The 20847-nt window shown below is 34.6% G+C and overlaps 1 protein-coding gene across 2 annotated transcripts in view; it reads right to left on the reverse strand.

Moving 5' to 3' along the window:
- The window catches only part of GSK3B (glycogen synthase kinase 3 beta), a 267304-nt gene that overhangs the window by 71665 nt on the left and 174792 nt on the right, over nt 1–20847 (reverse strand). For both annotated transcript variants that reach the window (XM_030941605.1, XM_030941598.1), the window contains exons 5-7: nt 19210–19340; nt 15887–15993; nt 8980–9077 (exon numbers count right to left, since the gene is read on the reverse strand). In XM_030941605.1, coding sequence (XP_030797465.1) covers nt 8980–9077; nt 15887–15993; nt 19210–19340 — 336 coding nt within the window. The remainder of the gene's footprint in view (nt 1–8979; nt 9078–15886; nt 15994–19209; nt 19341–20847) is intronic.

Consider the following 20847-nt stretch of genomic DNA (forward strand, 5'->3'; position numbering starts at 1 on the left):
GTATGAAAATACTGACTAATTGAAGTTTACAAAGATTTGTAACTGTTTCCTTCTAAGAGTTTTATAGTTTTGGCTCTAACTTTAGGTCTTTGATTCATTCTGAATTCATTTGTTTTTAATTAACTGACGAATTATAACTGTATACAGTTTTGAGATAAATAGTGATATTATGGGTACACTGTGGAACAAAAGAATCAGACTAATTAACATACTGATTACATTAAATACTTATCATTTGCTCCTCCTGTCTAACTATAATTTTGTACCTTTTGACCAACATTTCCTATCCTCTCCACCTTCTGGTAAACACTATTCTTCTCTCTCCTTCTGGAATTCAATTGTTTCAGAATTCACATATTAGTAAGACCATGCAGTATTTCTCTTTCTATGCCTGACTTACTCTACTTAGCATAATGTCCTCCAGGTTCACTCATGTTGTCACAAATGACAGAATTTCCTTCTTTCTTAAGGCTAAGTAGTATTCTACTGTAGTGGATATATATATATTTTTCCTTCCATTCATCCACTGATAGGTACTTCCGTTGTTTCCGTATCTTGGCTTTCATGAATAGAACTTGGGAGTACAGATATCTCTTTGACATAGTGACTTCAAGTCTTTAGGATAGATACCCAGAAGAAGAACTGCTGGATCATACTGTAATTTTATTTTCAGTTTTTTGAGGAACCTCCATATAGTTTTCCATAATGGTTGTACCAATTTACATTCCTAACAACAGTGTAAAGGATTCCCTTTCCTCCACAAGCCATATAATTTTTTATATGGTGTGAGGTGGGGGTCCAACTTCATTCTTTTGCATATGGATATCCAGTTGTCCAAGCACCATTTGTTGAAAAGACCATTCTTTCCCCATTGAATTGTCTTGGAATCCTTTTCAAAACTCAATTGACAATAAATATAAAGGTTTATTTCTAGACTCTCCATTCTACTTAATTGATCTATATGGCTACATTCACGCCAGTAATACATTGTCTTGATGACTGCAGTTGTGTAATAAGTTTTGAAAACAAGAAGTGTGGCTGGGCATGGTGGATCATGCCTGTAATCCCAGCACTTTGGGAAGCCAAGGTAGGTGGATCACTTGTTGAGCCCAGAAGTTTGAGACCAGTCTGGGCAACATGGTGAAAACCTATCTATAACAAAGAATACAAAATTTCGCCAGGCATGGTGGTGTGTGCCCGTAGTCCCAGTTACTCAGGAGGCTAAGGTGGGAGGACAGCTTGAGCCAAGAAGGTGCAGGCTACAGTAAGCCATGATTGTACCACTGCACTCCAGCCTGGGTGACAAGAGCGAGACCCTGTCTCAAAAAAAAAAAAAAGTGACTCCTCCAACTTCATTCTTTTTCAAGACTGTTTTGGACTTCATTCTTTTCTTACTAAATGAAAATTTATACTTGGGAACAAGTCATCTCCCTCCCTGCCAAAAAGTTTTAGTTAGGTAAACTACTGAACATAAAGTGAAAAATTCATTCTTGGTTGATACATATTCATAGCAGTCAAAAGACCTTTTTTTCTAGGTGAATTTCAGCTAAAGTGGTATTCTCAAGGAAGAATTATAAAATAGAAAGGGGGGTATCTGAATCTCTTGGATTAAAAAAAAATACATGTAAAAATCTGTATACACTTCAATCAGTTTTACTTTCCTTTGAGAATCACTAACACTATAGTTCTTTGTAGCACCACAAGCCAAGATTTCCTTCACATTTTCTTGATATCTTAGACATCAAATAAACAATAAAATATTGCTATGATAAAGTTTAATTTATAAATTAGGCACAGTAAGAGATAAAAAACAATTAAAATGATATACTATAATTAAAGTTCTGTGAATGTAGTCTCTCTCTCTCTCTCTCTCTTAAAATATTTTCTTGTACTATACTTATCCTCTTTCTTGTGACGATGTGAGATGATAAAATGCCTATGTGGTAAGATGAAGTGAGGTGAATTACACAGGCCTTGTGACATAGCCTTAGTCTACTAATGATCTTCTGACCATACACCAGGAGGAGAATCATCTGCTTGGAATGATCCTGGATCAGTGAGCCATAATAATGTCCATGGCTGGATGTCAGAAGCAAATGATGTCGATGACTAATGGGCAGGTAGTGTATACAGCATGGATATACTGGACAAAGGGAGGATTCACGTCCCAGGAGGAATGAAGCAGGACAGCATGAGATTTCAGCATACTACTCAGAACAGCATGCAATTTAAAACTCATAAATTGTTTATTACTAAAGTTTTCCACTTAAAAAAATGTTTCTGAACTGTGGTTGGCTCTGGGTAACTAAAACAGTAGAAAGTGATACCTGTGGATATCAGGAGACTACTGTAGTAACAGTAATAGTAGTAGTAGTGATGCTTACTTCTTAGGGTTAATATAAGAATTAAGTGTGGTAATGAATGTGAAGTGCTTAACCCAGTGCCTGGCACAAAGTAAGGTCTCACTGAGTGGCAGCTTTTATGATGAGCAGTCATTTCTCAATATTGGAAAATATAGAATTCTGAGAAGCCAGGGATCCACTGATCTTTTTGTCTAAATTATACCACAAACAAGCATCAGTCAAATTGAAAGCCTAGGAAAACAATTATTTAGACAAACATTTGTAACAAAATTGTAACTCTCAACTTCTATAGAACTGTTTTCGTTTACTAACAACAACAAAAAAAAAACGGAAAGCAACTACTTTTTCATAAGTCCTGCAATTGTAAAAAGATATGCTTGCTTAAAAAAATCAACATCACAGAATAGTAAAAAGCAAAAAATAAAAGTTCTCTCCTTTTCACCTTCCCTTAATTCTATTCTCCATTGTAGAATTTGTAGGTCCTTCTAAATCTTTTTCTACGGATAGGCATCAAGAAATGAAGCCCATCTACTTGGCTCCCATAGCATAATCAAAAGTTTATTTGCATCTGTGTTGTACTTTCAGATTTCTTACATAAAATTTCAGTTAGAGATAACCGAAATTACTAGCTCTTCCCTGTGTAAGAGCTATCTACATAGACATCTAAATTGGTTAATGTTAAGAGAAAACTAAACAGTAGTTTAGTAAAGCTGTATTAGAAAAGAAATTAAGAAACTTTAACTGCCTTATAATTTTATTATTGCAAATAATTTAAGATTCAATATGTTTAATGTCAAGCTTTTTAAAGGAGATATACCCAAATTCTAAAGGGCAGTTACGAAAATTATGAAAATTATACTGAAATTCCATTATCAAGAGGTGGAGTATTGACTACTTCTGTCCTAAAACTCTTCTACTCAAAAGCAATGGTCAAATTATTACTATAGCATAAGTAAATGTTTATGAAATAAATGAAACTATCTCTGTAGGAATTTTAATATTTAAAATTAAAAACTTCCACAAATAGTTGGTTTATTTTAAAATTGTTAGTTTTGTGAAAGTTTAAACCAGAAATAAAACTGTGGACTAAAGTTCATCTTACCTTATTTGAAATTTATGTTTTAAAGTTTGGAGAGTGGAGGGGAGAAATTATTAGTAAAACTTAACAGCATTCCCAGATCCAAAACTTCCTAGATTGCTTATATGGAATTTTTTGGGGACACTTGTCATTTATCTAAGAAAGTTAATAATCAAACTTAGGAAAGCCAATGTATCATGTAAACTTTTTGAAAGACAATGCTATATCACTTTACCCTAATGCTGTTACTTTCAGAATCAATTATGTCATTCAAAATACAATCATGCAGTGGAATCTATGTAGTCATTAAAATATACTTAATTGTTCAGTTTTTAAAAGTCTACAAAGCAGTAAGATGGTATTTTTATTTAAATAAAAAGAAAATATAGTATATGAAAATATTTATAGAAGTATTTTTCATGATGTGCTAGAACAGTAAGTGATTTTTTGTCTATTTGTCTCTCTGTGCTTTCGCAGTCTTCTGCATTGAGCATATAAAATCTAAGACTATGTAGTTATAAAAAAAGTAACTCTCATTAAAAATTATTATCTTCACCAGCATTACACAATCCTTCACAGGACTCTTCTATAAAGCTCCACTGCTATGGCCAACTGCAGAGGTGCCAAAGGACAATGTTATACGTCAGTGAACATTATGTTTGGCAAAATTCCTGGTAGAGGTTTTCTAAAAATGTTTTATTTTTTTCCCATGTTTCTGGAACTATATCAGATATTTCTTGAGATTTTTATATTAAGGAAGATTTTAAAGGAAAAAAGCACATTGAGAAGTCCCTAATGGAATTTGTCTTTTTACAAATGCTGTGAAAATCCATGCATTTTTGATATGCAGAGGTCAAACGGCATAACGAAATGATGATCTGACAATTCTATGCATGAAATTAACTTCAGAAAGTTAAATACTTGTGTTTTTCATGCTTAGAAATGATTTTCCATGACTTTCAAATCTGTTCTTATACTTTTAACTTATTCTAAATATAATGTATTTGGATTTTATTCTAAATATTTTACAAAAACCTTCTTATTAGAGGGCAGTGAGGAAAATTAAAAATGTTAGCTAGAATGAGATAAAGTTCGTTTAATTAAACTGTTTTACTCATGCTGTAAATTATTGGCATAGACATCTGAGTCAATAAACAACATACACAACAACCACATTAACTTTTCTTATTAATTCCCAGCTAATTTCAAATTCATGAATGGACAATGGTTTAACAAGTTACTTCAATACAACCCTTAACTGAAAATTATTTTGGTGCCCTCAGATATTAAAACACAAGAATAAAAAAAGTCCCTGCTCAGAAAGTTTATAAAATAATAAGGCAAAAGTTTATAAAATAATGAGGCAAGTCTACCACATAAAAAAACTTCATAAAGTTTATTATATGATTATTCACTTTCCTTTTTCTTGCTTAAACTCAAATTCAGAGAAGAGTTACCTATTTTTGCAAGGTTAGCTTCCCCCAGATATTCTATTATGAGGTTTTCAAGGGAGAAAATGAAAAGAAAGCAGAAAAGAACAGTTTAATACGAGTTCCCTAGTTATCATAAACATTAACAGTGCATGACTGTTACCTTAAAAAAAGTGAGAACTGAACTGGGCATCTATGAGACCACCTTTATGAAAATTTCAAATCTATTCTTAAAGTCATGTTTATCAGTATATGAAAGTATTTGTTTAAAATACAGAATGTCTTAATAACATTTAACTTTGAAAACAAACACATATAACTTCTCTTTTCCAACTTGTATCAGAAAAACTAAAATAACTAGATCAGCATTTCTCAGGAATTTTCATTCAAATGAGACCTTGTATATATTTAACATTTGAGGAACAGATGTTAGCAAACAATAGGAAGGAGGGAGGGACGGAGGCAAGCAGAAAGGAGAAAGAAGAAGATTTGGTATTTATTATTTATTTATTTGAGACAGAGTCTCGCTTTGTTGCCCAGGCTAGAGTGCAATGGCACTGGCTCACTGCAACATCTGCCTCCCAGGTTCAAGCAAGTCTCCTGCCTCAGCCTCTGGAGTTCCTAGGACTAAAGGCGTGCACCATCACGCCTGGCTAGTTTTTGTATTTTTAGTAGAGACAGAGTTTCACCATCTTGGTCAGGCTGGTCTCGAACTCCTGACCTCAAGTGATCTGCCCACCTCGGCCTCCCAAAATGCTGGGATTACAGGTGTGAGCCACCACGCCCGGCTGTGATATTTATTATTTAATTGATGGACTCACTGACACAGTCTCGCTCTGTCACACAGGTAGAGTACAGGGGCATAATCTTGGCTCACTGCAACATTTGTCTCCCGGGCTGAAGCAATCCTCCCACTTCAGGCTCCCAAGTAGCTGGGGCTATGGATGTGTGCCACTATGCTTGGCTAATTTTTCTATGTTTTGTAGAGACTGGGTTTCGCCATGTTCCCTAGGCTAGTCTCACACTCCTGGGCTTAAGCAATCCACCCACCTCGGCCTCCTAAAGTGCTGGGATTACAGGCGTGAACTAGTGCCCCTGACTGGACGAGTAAGATTTGGGGCTATATTAAACACACACACACAACACTCCTATGAAGTTTATTAACCTTCATGCAATAAGACTTAGAACTATACTAAACATACATACACTTGCACAAAATACAAAGCTCATGAGCCTCCGTGCAATGTGTAGTGACTTCTAGTCAATAAATGGATGGTAAACTACTACTGGTAATTCCATCTATCCTGGGCAGCCATGTTCAAGGACGTAGAAGGGACCTAGAAACCAGATATCCCAAAATGTCCTGGATGCCTGGAAATACTTACAATTCTCTTATCTTATATCATTATCAAAACCTCCTATAAGCAGTGATCTTGGAACTTACCTACTGTTAGTAAGGTGACATTTCTTAAGTATAAATGCAAGATGACAGCATAGCACATAAATGACGAGTGTTTTGTTTCGAGTTGGCCTGCTACTACATATCGATCATGGATCATTTTGCAAAAAATAAGTGCTTAATGAAAACGAAGTCTGAAATTATCAGTAACAAAATCTATTAAGCAGGTAGCATAAACTAATATTAGCAGAAAAATGAATTACAAGGACTAACAAAAGTGGTACAAGCAAGCTCTAGACTTAAAGGTTTATAAGGTATTACAGCACGCATGAGATAGGGAATTATCACAGATGCTCACTTAGCTTCCTCAAAAATTCTACTTGTATTATTATGAATTAATTAAAATTAATGACAAATTGCCACAAAATTCTAAAATATAATCAGTAGAGAAATGATACAATTCTAATGAGCTAAACGTATATGACAAATAGAATGGCCAATATGCCCAGAGAATTTTAGCATGATGATGGTGAGCTCAAGTACATCAAATAAAAGCCTAGGGACAGGAGAAATGCTGAATGGTTGTGTAAGAGCAGAGATCAGGAAACTACAGTCCATTGTCTGTGTGAGGCCCATAAGCTAAGAATTAACAGATTTGCAATCAATTTGATGATTAGAAAGTACTAACTTTGAACATCAATTAAGAGAAAGGTTATATTCCCCCAAAAAGAACTCAATTCTTCTGGTTAGTAGAGTTGTATTAAAAAAAAAAAAAAAAGGACTCAATTATTATACCTCTAACTTCATCCATAAAAAAATTTGTGAAAATGTGTTTTCCCTTTTGTTACTGAAGTACGTATATGATGTCCTCGATTTTGCCTTTCGGCCCACAAAGTCTAAAAGATTTTATCTAGTCCTTTACAGAAAAAGTTGGCCAAAAATATTTTACCTAGTCCTTCATAGAAAAAGTTGGCCAAGCTCCGCATTCGAGTATTAATTAACATGACGGGGTAGGCTTTTAGAAAATAAAGAAAGCGGATCACGAGGTCAGGAGATTGAGACCACCCTGGCTAGCACAGTGAAACCCCGTCTCTACTAAAAAGACAAAAAAAATTAGCCGGGTGCCGTGGCGGGCACCTGTACTCCCAGCTACACGGGAGGCTGAGGCAGGAGAATGGCGTGAACCCGGGAGGCGGAGCTTGCAGTGAGTGGAGATTCACTGCACTCCAGCCTGGGTGACAGAGCGAGGCTCCGTCTCAAAAAAAAAAAGAAAGAAAAGAAAGAAAGCAAACTATTCAAATTTAGATCTGAGTGTAGCATAGAAATCAAAAAGAAAATAGTTCTGTTAACAAGGGTAAAAGGTTAGATCTGAAACTCAAAGATGGTACCAAAAAGAAGATGTAAATACCACAGTAGTCTAAGCTGCAAACTGTAAGAAACTGTATGGATAATAAAGAAGATCGCTGATTACACACTGATCTTTTCAACCATACTTGTACACAATGACATCTAGCAAAACCACCTTTGATTTTAAAAATCCCTATTTTTAAAGAATGAAGTACAAGGGTTTGAAAAGAACTTGATCACAGTCCTATGTTCATGGTATAAGCTAGTGAGGAGTTACAGCTCAGTATAATAAAAACTAAATTCAAGCTGTCCAATACAGAATAAGCTGCATCCCTAAGTAGTAATCTGATGCTGGAAGTGTTCAAGAAAATACTAGAAAATCATTTGTTATGAATGTAACTAAAAGGTTATTTCATTGTGTGTTGGATAGGACGACATGACCTCTAAGATGATTTTTCAATTTTACAATTCTATGAAATATCTGGGGTATCACAAACAAAGCCCCAGAGACAGTAGGTGTTGTTGCTTTGTCCAAACTGAAACCTTAGAATGAACCAATCTAGTGATATAAATCTAGACACTAGGTTTTTTTTTTTTTTAAAGGGCCTTCCTTTAAGATCTCAAATATTTAAAACTTGAAAAAATTACATTTAAAAACTCAATTAAAACCTCAGCTCTACTGTTCTTAGAAGGAAACATATATTCTAAGATAATATTTAAATATTTGTTGTTAATAAAGGTGTATGTATGCAAAGCTAAATGAAAGCAGAAGCTGTGTCTGAGCAAAACCAGACACATCTTCTGCTTTCATTCAGCTTTAAATAAAATTTAAAATAAAATTATATTTAATCCATATAGACCCAACAAATAAAATTATATTAAATCCATAAGTCAAATGTTTCTATCAATGATCTAGCCAGACATGTAGGCATTCATTCTTTCATTTTACAAATACTGAATAAATATAAATAGTGACCAAATACAAGTATCTCCTATGTGCTTAGGAGCAGGGAGTATACAGTGAGCAAAAACAGACAAAGCTTCTGCCTTTATTCAGCTTACATACATTTTAGTGAGCTTATAGTCCAATTTTGCTTTTAAGTACTTTAAATAACAGATATATACCTTTCTTGCATCAGATATACATAATAGTTTTTCTAGAATCATACAAGAGAAGAGTAACTCAAATAACCAAAAGGCTGGGGGGCGTTCTTATACCCACTTTATAGCTGAACTTGCTATGTGACCTTGGATTGTTTCCTCCATTTTTTAAGTTTCTCATGTGTGTATATGTGTGATATATATTATTAAAGTAGCACCAAAATTCCTTCCAGTTCAAATATTCTGATTCAACCTTCTCACCTTGATTATTTCCACCAACTGATCCACACCACTATCCCCTGGAAATATTGGTTGTCCTAGTAACAGCTCAGCCAACACACAGCCAGCAGACCATACATCTAAAGAGAAAAGAAAACAAAGCCTTATTAATACTTTATAGCTTGAACTGAAAAATGTTTGTATACATTTTCTAATTTTACTTTGATCACAGAGTAAATATCACAAGGAAAAGATTATACAATCCAAAACAGAGAAAACTTCATAAAACTTCCCTAATGTTCTTTTTAATTAAATGTTAAACTTACCAAAGAGGAAACCAGACCAGTAAGAATATTCTAATAAAGGGTAAAGTCTATTATTATCAAATTTCAGGTATTCAAGTCTTCAAATAACAAGACAGAGGATTACAGTACCAAAGCTATGGCAGGACTATCTATTTATCATACTTAAAAATCATTCAAAGTGACACAATCTCTGCATATTAGTAGGTACTTACAGAGGAACAGCAAGGAAAGGTTCAATCTCTCCCAGACCCTGGGCTTTAAGTCAATGCAAATTCTGAGGAACACTTTTAAGACTTTAAATGGTTGATTTTTATGTTCTAGGATGACTGACAGAAAAATGTGCCTAAATATATTATCATTTTTAAATAAAATGGAATGGCAATGATAGAGGAATATATTTTACTTCATAAATTATAAAAATAATCCACTTTTAAGTCAAAATGAAAACCTCAATCCCTAGAGAAAACTTTAAAAATTAACTCAATTAATACACTTTAAAAATACTTTAAAGTATACATCCTAGTTTACCCAGGATAGTTATGGCTTATACATTATCCTGGGATAACTATTAGTAACATCTTCTTTCTCTCTCAAAAGTATTACTGGATTAGAAGATAAACTACAATCACTCTATTTTAAAGCCCACTATTAAAACTTCCTACAAGAAAAGGCTGCTTTTTAGCTTCCAGATTTCTGAGATTCCTAGGTTTCTAATGTACCACACTCAAGTGCTTTAGGGAGACGAATATGAATCATTGCTGGACTTTACCACCTACCAGTAGGGAAGGAGAAGAAAGAACAGTAAATGGTTGACAACAAAAATTTTAAAGGTCTGATGTGGTGAGATGTACTATCAGGAGAAACTGGAAATCACTGCTCCAGTGACTACTTTTTATTGACCTAGAAAAATGACATAGTATTCATTTAACAAACTCAAGTTGATTTTGTTCAGTCCTAAGTTAATAACCAAGATATCTATTCTGCAAATATAGACCAAGAGTCCTATTTAATATATTAGGAAATTGCTAAATGAAGCAAATATGAAAACTTGCTAGGGAATCTTTACTCAAAGCCAATAGTAATACTAACTGTTACAGTCAAGTGGAAAAGATGTATCTCCTTATTTATGTAAATGCTTATTTTAATCCAGGTTTTAAAATATCCCTTTACCTAGTTAATAAGATGGAAGGTAATATGCACTCAACTTTTTTCCTCTCTAATACGGAATGATTCACCTCAGAATACAAGGCTGAAAAAATTGTATGGGAATAACTATGCCTTCATAAAAAACAACAGGAAACACTTTCTTAGGCAAGATTTAGCTACAAATATGGAAGACAAAAAGTAAAACATCAAGAAATACTCTTGCCTAGAAGTTACCACAGAAGATTGATACTTAAAAGATTCAGGTGACAACTATACTAGCAGCCTTCAATTCATGTTACATCAGTCAAGTTAGTAAAAACAAAGTATTTATCAATCACTTTCTGGATGACACTAAAATCTCTTCTACTTTTATTTCAAAGAAGAAATGGATGAAATTCTCCAAATAGAATAAAACTTCAACTAAATAGAAGGTACTGAAAAAATAAAAACAGTGCTTTGGCACACTGAAAATTAGTTGGGGTTAAAGCCAGAATAGCATTTTGTTTCATACTTAGGTTCATGTTAAAGTGATCTTTCAAGACCATTTAGTTTAACACACTTATTTCATGGAATAAGGAAATTAAGACATGATAAAGTTAAATGACTTCCCCAAGGTAAAGGTACTGAAAAGTAGAGCTAGGCCTGGAATCATTCTCAATTCCCAATCAAGATACCACTCTCTTGAATAACTGTCTCACTGTCACAGAATAACAGCCCTTCAAGGGTCTGTCTGTAAGTTCAATCCCTTGTTCTAAGGAAGTCTTTTGTTCTCATTCTGCCATTTCTCAGTAAGACAATATAATCAGAGACATCAGCTTTACCTTTGGCTGTATCTAATAATATTGTCAGAAGCAGTTACTCTTTCGTTTCAAACATTACGGTTAAAAACATTTAAAAATGTAACTATATTAGTATACTTTTTGGGGGGTCTGTTTAAAAACATTACAGTCTTAAGCGGCAAGTATCCTAAGTTTATAATGGGAGGCCAAACCTAGGCTTGTGAGGGTTCAAAAGACTCCTGTTTATATAACTGTTTCTTAATGTGTGAGATGATATGGTAACTTTTTGAGAAGAATCAAACTGCCTTTATTTTAGGTGTTTCTGGCACAACTCACACCAGTATATATAGATAATCAGTATCATATATTTGAATAAAATGTAAAGCAGCTGGAAAATACAATGATATACCCAAAGACAAGGGGCTGAAATTTGCTCCTGAGGAGAGTCAAGTCTAAAAATGCCACAAAAAGAATACCACCTTACATTTCTACAGTATTTTCACTAACATTTTATTTAAGCCTCACAGTCACTCAGAAAAGCAGAACTGTCAGTAATCTCCACTTTACTTCAATAGTGATGTGATGCTCAAACCCAGGTCGACCACAAGCAAAATATTCTTTGTACTCTTTCTCATCTATCCATTCATATATGCCATGTACCACAGCCATAATAAGACCCTGAGAATTACATACACATACATATACATATTATTATGCTCTCTACCCTCTGGCAAAGCAGATTTCAAAGTGTGGTCTACAGAGAACACTTTGTACTCTTTGCACCTGGGTCCTCTAGACATTTTTAGATTTCCCAGAGGGTAAAACTCTTTTCACAAGAATACACTTTTACTGGGTTAGTATTTGTACTGAGGGTACAAAGGAAATGGTGGGTAAAACTGCTGGCCTCTTGGCAGAAATCAAAATGTGCTTTGGCATTTTGCCATTTGGCAAAATAAAAAATGATAATGTGTTTTCTGATCAGGGTGTTTGCTTATATCAGAGAATTTCTATTTGTATCAAAAAGACAGAAAACTGTCACAAGGTCTGTTTTATTTTTTGTTGTTGCTGTTGTTGTTTTGAGAGGGGGGTCTCATTCTGTCACCCAGGTTGGAGTGCAGTGGTGCAGTCTCAGTTAACTACAACCTCTGCCTCCTGGCCTCAAGCCATCCTCCCACCTCAGCCTCCCAAATAGCTGGGACTACAGGGGCATGTCACCACGCCCAGGTAATTTTGGTAGTGACGGGTTTTCACTATGTTGCCCAGGCTGGTCTCAAACTCCTGAGTTCAAGTGATCTGCCCACCTCAGCCTCCCAAAGTGTTGGGATTACAGGTGTGAGTCACTGTGCCAGGCCAGGTCTGTTTTTTGTTTGTTTTAGTTTTCTGTTACCGTGGGGATTTTTTGGGTTTATTATTTGCATGCTTTTGTTTCTGTTTTTGGACTAAAGGAATTCTCTTCAGAAACAACACATAAGAGTAAAATAATTTTGGTTTCCACTTGCACATCTAGCTTAAAGTTGCTCCTTGTTAGCTTCCTATTCATGTCCAGCCGATCATGCTCTCTCTGTTCACTCCTGGCTAGTGGGCTAAAATGGAGTAAAAGAGAAGGTCAATGATGATTAAAGCTAATGGTCTCTATTTAGCTCCTTCTATCACTAAACATCTTAGGTGAAGACTTGAGAAGGTCAATGATGATAAAAGCTAATCTAATAGTCTCTATTCAGTTCCTTCTATCACTAAACATCTTGGGTGAAGACTTGAGAAGGTCAATGATGATTAAAGCTAATGGTCTCTATTCAGTTCCTCCTATCACTAAACATCAGGGGTGAAGACTTGAGAAGGTCAATGATGATTAAAGCTAATGGTCTCTATTCAGTTCCTTCTATCACTAACATCTTGGGTGCGTACTTCTACAGAATTAGTGCATTTAGCAAAACTATTAGTGACTTAAGCTGATTTTATATTAAATAATGGAGATGGCATGAAGGAAATATTAGCAATATGGCCATACTATCACTTTCATTATTAACTTAATGAAATAACATTAACTAATAAATTCTCCAACTAGTGTAATCACACTCAGAAGTATTTCAGGAGGATTTTAAATAAAAAAGTAAAAAAAAAAAAAAAAGTTACTTAGAATTAATTTAAATTCTTAAGGTAAAAGCTATTAGCTTTATAATTCTAATAGTCCAAGGAGGAAAAACAGAATAGTAGGTATATTTTGAATTCTAAAAAGTAAAATTTGAAAATCTCTATACAGGCATACATCAGAGATGTTGTGGAATTGGTTCCAGACCATTACAATAAGACACAATAAAGCAAGTCTCACAAATCTTCTGGTATCCCAGTGCATATAAAAGATGTTCACTCTATACTATAGTCTATCACTTGTACAATAGAATTGTCTAAAAAAAATTAACGTACATACGTTAATTTAAAAACATTTATTACTAAAAAAAATGCTAATGATCATCTAAGCCTTCAGTGAGTTGTAATCTTTTTGCTGGCAAAGGGTCTTGCCTTGATGTTGATGGCTGCCAACTGATCAGGGTGGCAGTTGCTGAAGGCTATAGGATGTGGCTGGAGCAATTTCTTAAAGTGACAATGAAGTCTGCCATATAAATTGACTCTTTCCTTCACGAAAGATTTTTCTGTAGTATAAGATGCTCTTTGATAGCATTTTACCCACATTAGAACCACTTTCAAAATGGGAGTCAGTCCTCTCAACCCCTGCTGCTGCTTTATCAACTACAATTATGTAATATTCTAAATCTTTTGTTTTCATTTCAACAATATTCACAGCATCTTAACCAGGAGTAGATTCCACCTCAAGAAACCGCTTTCTTTGCTCCTCCATAAAAGCAGCAATTCGTTTATGTTTTATCACGAGATTGCAGCAGTTCAGTCACATCTTCCGGCTCCACTTCTAATTCTAGTTCGCTTGCTATTTCCACAACATCTGCAGAGACTTCCTTCACTGAAGTCTAGCACACCTCAAGGTCATTTATGAGGCTTGGAATCAACTTCTTCCAAAATGTTGTTCATGTTATTTGGACCCACTCTCACGAATCAAAAATGTTCTTAATTGCGCCTAGAATGGTGAATCCTTTCCAGAAGATTTAAAATTGACTTTGCCCAGATCCATGAGAGTAATCACTATCTAGGGCAGCTACTAGCCTTACGAATGTATTTCTCAACCTTTGGGTGACCAGTTGCATTGTCAATAAGCAGTAATATTTTGAAAGAAATACTCTTCTCTGGAGTAGTAGGTCTCAGCAGTGGGCTTCAAATATTCAGTGAACCATGCTACAAACAGATGTGCTATCATCTACTCATTGTTGCTCCATTTATGGAGCACAGGCAGAATACATTTAGCATCATTCTTAAGGGCCAATACATTTAGCATCATTCTTAAGGGCCCTAGGATTTTTGGAATGGTAAATGAGCACTGGCTTCCACTTAAAGTCACCAGCTGCATTAGGCCCTAACAAGAGAGTCAACCTGTCCTTAGAAGCTTTGAAGCCAGGTAATGACACTTCTCTCTAGAGGAAGTCTTTCATCTCTAGAAAATCTAGACATGAAAGTCCTAAATGGTATCTTCTTCCAATACAGTATAAGGCGTTTGGTCTCCATTAAAACTCTGATGTTTAATGTAGCCACCTTCATCAATGATCTTCGTTACATCTTTGGATAACTTGCTGCAGCTTCTACATCAGCACTTGCTGCTTGCCTTGCACTTTTATGGCATGGTGCAGTTTTTTCCCTTAAACCTCATAAAAAAACCTCTGCTACCTTCAGATTTTTCTTGTGTAGCTTCCTCACCTCTCTGTCTTCACAGAATTGAAGGGAGTTCAGGCCTTGCTCTGGGTTAGGCTTTGGCTCAAGTGAATGTTGTGGTTGGTTTGATCTATCCAAACCACTAAAACTTTCTCCGTAACAGCAATAAGGCTGTTTCACTTTCTTATCATTCATCTGTTCACTGGAGTAGCACTTTAATTCCCTTTAAGAACTTTTCCTTTGTGGTCACAACTTGGCTAACTGGCACAACTTCGATATGCCTTCCTCGCTAAGCTTAATCACATCTAGCTTTTGATTAAAAGTGAAAGATGTACCTTTCACTTGAACACTTAGAAGCAATTGCAGAGTTGTTAATTGGCCTAATTTCAATACCGTTGTCTCTCAGGGAATAGGGAGGCCTGAGGATAGGAAGAGAGATGGGTAATGGCCAGCTGGTGGAATAGTCATAACATACACAACACTGATCGATTAAGTTTGCTGTCTTATATTGTTGTGGTTTGTGGCAACCTGAAACAATTAAAAATAACATCAAAGACCACTGATCGTAGATCACCATAGCAGATACAATAATGAGAAAGTTTCAAATGTTGCAGTAATTACCAAAATGTGACACAAAGACATGATGACACAAAGACATGAAGTAAGCACATGCTCTTATAAAACTAGTGCGGGCAGACTTGCTTGACTCAGGGTTGACATAAACCTTTGAGAGGTTTAAAAAAAAAAAAAAAAAAGCAGTGCCTGGAAAGTATAATAAAATGAGGTATGCCTATATATGTTTGCATCTCAAGCTTTAAGAAAAAAACATTATGGGATATATCCATCTTTTAATGCAAATAAAAGTACAGATTAGTAATACTAAATTACTAAAATCAAGAAGCAATTAATAATTATGAGCATTATATTCAGATTTATACTTACCTATACTAGAGGTATAATCAGTGGCTCCAAAGATCAACTCTGGTGCCCTATAGTACCGAGAACAGATATACGAAACATTGGGTTCTCCTCGGACCAGCTGCTTTGCACTAACAGAAAAAAAAATAAAAATAAAAAGCAGAAATTCTTTAAATCTAAACCTTAAAAGAACCTAGACTGCTACCCTTTCACAGTATCGAATGATTTTCTAAGATTCACATCATTTGAATCATATATGAAAAAGAAAATGTAAACTGTAACTATTTCTGACAAAAGAAATTTACAATTTTATCACCTTGCCTGCAAAAAAGAATAGCAATTTTTAAAGAATGCATTTGTCACCTAAGAAGGCACCAAAAGCAAAAAAGGCTAAGTGTTGAATTTCTTCTGATCCTGTTCCCCAAATTCCACTTCTAAAATACAAAGAAGCAAGAGCAGAAAAGAGGTACCTCCCCCACCAAAAAGCATGACAATAGATTCTAAGAATGAATATTCCTCACCCAATGTATTTCTTTAAAAAGGGCTAGAAATTGGCCACTGTATTGCATTTTGACTTCTGACTCAGGGTGAATATTTCAAGGTTTATAAACTCAATCTATTTTTCCATATCTTGGTCAATTTATTAAGTGCATAAACATTTATTACCCAATAAATTATAAACAAGCCCTTCAACTTCAGGGCAGAAATGATTCACAGCCTATGAATTCTAACTGCTATAGTAAGTTTAATTGCATGTTTTCTTACTCTAATTTTCCTACTAAAATAGTTTGTAGCATGTATTTTAAACATCAAAGTATAATAAATTACAACTAATTTCTTTTGAGATGTCGCCCAAGATAATCCAAAGACAGAATAAAATAAACTGCTGTAGAAGCCAGCCATTCTGACATACATTAATAAAAAAGATAAATAAAGGCACAAAATGCAATGAAATCAAAACAGTAAAACAGTAAGTGCCAAAAAAAAGGTAAGAAAATGCTGAGGTAAAGGTACTGGAAAACCAGGGTAAAGATAGATGAAAGTAGTCACAAGGATTTCTTTCAATGACTGGCCTTTCTTTTCTTCCATTTGTCTCTAGTCAATCATGACTCTAAACTTAACTTGTTTTTCCTTCATCACTAGTTTTGAAGTTTGTTTTTCTACCCTCTCCCCAAGTACTGGCATACAATAACCATTTCATAAATTAATAAATACTAATCCCTGTTTTTAGGCTGCATGAAAATGATGACATTTAGTTTTCAGCATAATTGATAGGAGACCATTATATCTTCTAAAGGACGCTTTTTAATTAACAAGATAGATTCTAATTATATTCAGAAAATTCATGACGAGACAAAATGTTAATACCCAAGCTTTGTAGCGTGAAGTTTTTTCACTACTTGATGGAGCTACAAAAATGGAGCAGCCTCTCTTACAGAGGAGGCTGGTTTTAACTCCTTGCCCAATATTGTGATCACATCTAGCTTTCCGTTCCTAAATAGCCCAACTAGTCCTTTAGCTACTTTTAGGCCCCATGTCATCTAGTGAAAAAATAAGAAGAGAATAATAGCATTTTGTTCAAATTACCAATCTGATACGTAAAGCCCAAAGTGTTTCCCAAACTCTTATCTGACCAAATCAATTCTGTTAAAAACAAAAAATTAGAGGGTTTATAAAAATGAGCTATCAAACAAGCGAAATCCCTCTTCCAAATTTATCAGAATAAAGCTATTTTATGTCCCAAGAAAACGGGCTGTACCAAATGTTCTGACACTATCATGAGAACAGAAGCTCTTCTAACGTTGGTGTCTCATAGTCTGTCCCTACCAAGTCAGTCACTCTCAATGGGGAAGACACCCATTAACGATAAAACATAAATGATTTGGGCAGTTTTTCCTACAGACAAGTAGTAGTGCTTTGTTTCAAACACCAAATAAGAGCTCTATTGTCTTTCACCATTTTTAAAAATAGTTCAGGGAACAGAGTCATGGCCTGCAAAGTGATAGGTCATCTGAAATTAGTAGAATGAGGACGGTCTGAAAGAGGACACATTGTGAGACTAAGAAAAATTAACTCATGACAGAACAGATTTGCTTATTTTTTAAAGGATCTATCTCAAGAGAAGCCTGTGGAAAACATATCCTATGTTGAAACCCAAATTTAAACTGTGAATTGATGTAAAAGTATTACAAAGGGCTAGGAACATAGGTATCAACAAGTGTGGGGCAATATGTAATCTACAGAGCGATGGTGAAAAGAAAGAATTTTAACAAGGATGAAAAAATTAAATTGGAAAGAATCCAAATTATGTAGAGATGTCTTAGGGACCGTGAGGAGAGAGATTAGGTGATTACACCAGTGAGGAAGCAGCAGGGTAACTGCCTGAGTTACATGGGAATATAGGCTTGACTACATGTTACAAAGTTAGATTAGAGAGGCACAAAAGTACTGAAAACTGAAAATGGAAAGAATAAAGTTTTATTACAAATTCACAGTAAATTACCAAGAACGAGTTTTTAAAAGCAGAAAGTTTGATGAAATTTGCAGGACAAAAGGGTAGAATAAAAGGTTAAATTATAGAGGAAAATGAAGAAAACACTGCTAGTAGACCTTTTATCTCATCCCTGAATTGCGGTTAACTGTGAAGTTAAAAAGATACACAGGAATGTAATCAATATTTTGAAAAAAATTAGTTCTTACTGAAAAAGGAGTACATATCTAATATAAACTCAAACAATACTAAAATACAATCAATGAAAAAGTGAGTTTCCCAACTACATTATATTCCCAAAGTTTCCTTTCTTAGGCAATCAAATGTTATGGATTACATACTGTTTCAGAAATTAGCCACACATGTACTTGTATATATAGTCACACTCTGTACGTTTTTAAAACATAAAAGGTAGCATACAATACACATACTCTTGATGTGCTTTCTTCATTTAATGTTTCCTAGAGATCACTCCCTTTCAGTTCACAGACAGCTGCCTCATTCTTTTTCATGGTTGCATGTATTACTCTGTATGTACCATACTTTATTTAGCCATTTTCCTACTAACGGATGCTTATAAACAATGCTATAATAAAAATCCCTATATATACACTATTTTGTAAATGTGTATTTCTAAGGAAAGAATTCCTAAAAGTTAAAGTGTTAAATGAAGAAGTATATACATTTATAATTTTGACAGAAACTAACAAAACTACTCTCACAGCTGCACTAGTTTATACCTCTTGGATAAGAATTACCGTGTTTAGGCTGATACTGCAAAAGGAATATATTTAAAAGAAGATAATAGGGGGAGGAGGGGAGAAGGGAAGGGGCAGGGAGAAGGACAGTAGCTTACCTTCCAAAGTCACAGAGTTTTAATACGGCTGTATCAGGATCCAACAAGAGGTTCTGTGGTTTAATATCCCGATGGCAGATTCCAAAGGAATGGATATAGGCTAAACTTCGGAACAGCTGATACATATACAACTGTAATAGATAGTAGAAATTAATTAAATATTTCCTATCCTAAACAAATCAGATTACTTAAGCAGTCAAGTAACACTGAGAATCTGTTACTTAAGAAGTAACAGATTCTCAGAAAAGAACACGTGAAATGCTATGGATTACCGGCACTCAATCCTCCTTTCACAAATTTCGTGTCATTTCTGTATTAATTAGCTATTTCTATATGAATTAAAGTGCCATTAACCATATGTACTATTTGCATCATTCTTTAATAACTTAAGAAAGGAAATTTTACAGTGTGTTTTATAACTTTTAATTTTACTAACATCTCACATTACAAGCCCGCTAAGATGGGCTTTTATTTAAAACACAAATGAAAAGCTGAGAGAAGCATCCGAAATCATGAATAATAAGTAACTTTGGGTCAGAAACCAGGTATTCTGATTTTTAAGTTTATAGTTTCTTCTAGTAGGGCCCGCTGCTCAATGTAAACGTATTTCCAAAGTGTCATCTTTAGAATCATATTTTTCTGAGATACCAGCCTCCAAGGTGATTGACACAGTGGTCTAGGAAAACTCATGTGGACTGAGAAAATCTATAATCACTGCTCTATCAAGATATCAATAACTCTGTTAGTAGCACCACCATTCTTCCTGTTAATATCCTTCAGAAAAAGTATAATTCAAAATAACATTCAAAAACAGACGCCTAACTATTGACATCATCTTAAAAAAGAAAAGACGTTCTCAGTTTTCTTACCAAAAAGATACACTGAGAAACTGGGTCTGCACTGAGAAACTGGAATAAAGAATCACACTCTTGACTGCAGAAGACAGAAACTTCATGGAGAAAGAGAGTATAATTTAAACTTTGTTTATCTCAAGGTCAGTGTTCTGATTCACTTTTAAACTTTTCTGGTTGTTTACCTTCTGACCCCTACCCCGAAGTTACACCACGGACAGAATTTTTGAAATGAGTCAAACCAAAGATAACAAATATCTTGGTAAAAAAACAATTAAAGAAAAGAAAGATACTTAAAAGTCGAATGAAGCATTGACACGTGGCACCATCTTTAAAAGCTACTGCTAAGGCTTAGGTTAATTAAAGTTAACATGAAACCTACTTTCCTTCTAAGAAGCATGGTGGAAACTGCAGACAGCTGAATTTTAGTACATCTTTGAAGTTAACATTAACTATAGCTGGAAAAGTTTATGTCTTCTTTAAAATGAAGCATGATGTAAACTGTACAGAAAAGATCTTTTATAAGGTCAGCATTTTGCCAACAAAGTTAAAATTAAGGCATTTAGGTATCCATATAACTTTTTTAAAAAAACTTCATACTTCTATTATTGTACCATCATTCACAGAATCAATTTCTAAGTCCTAAAGCTTACTCTAGGAGTTTAATTCATTATCACTAAAAAGATAATCTCCAATAAGAAACTGAGTTCACAGGCATAAATTTACTAAAAACAGAGATTTTACTGTGTCAGCGTATTAATGTCTAGGTCAGCAAGAATCAGTGAAA

The sequence above is a fragment of the Rhinopithecus roxellana genome, chromosome 1 (genome assembly GCF_007565055.1).
Source record: "Rhinopithecus roxellana isolate Shanxi Qingling chromosome 1, ASM756505v1, whole genome shotgun sequence".
NCBI lineage: Eukaryota > Metazoa > Chordata > Mammalia > Primates > Cercopithecidae > Rhinopithecus > Rhinopithecus roxellana.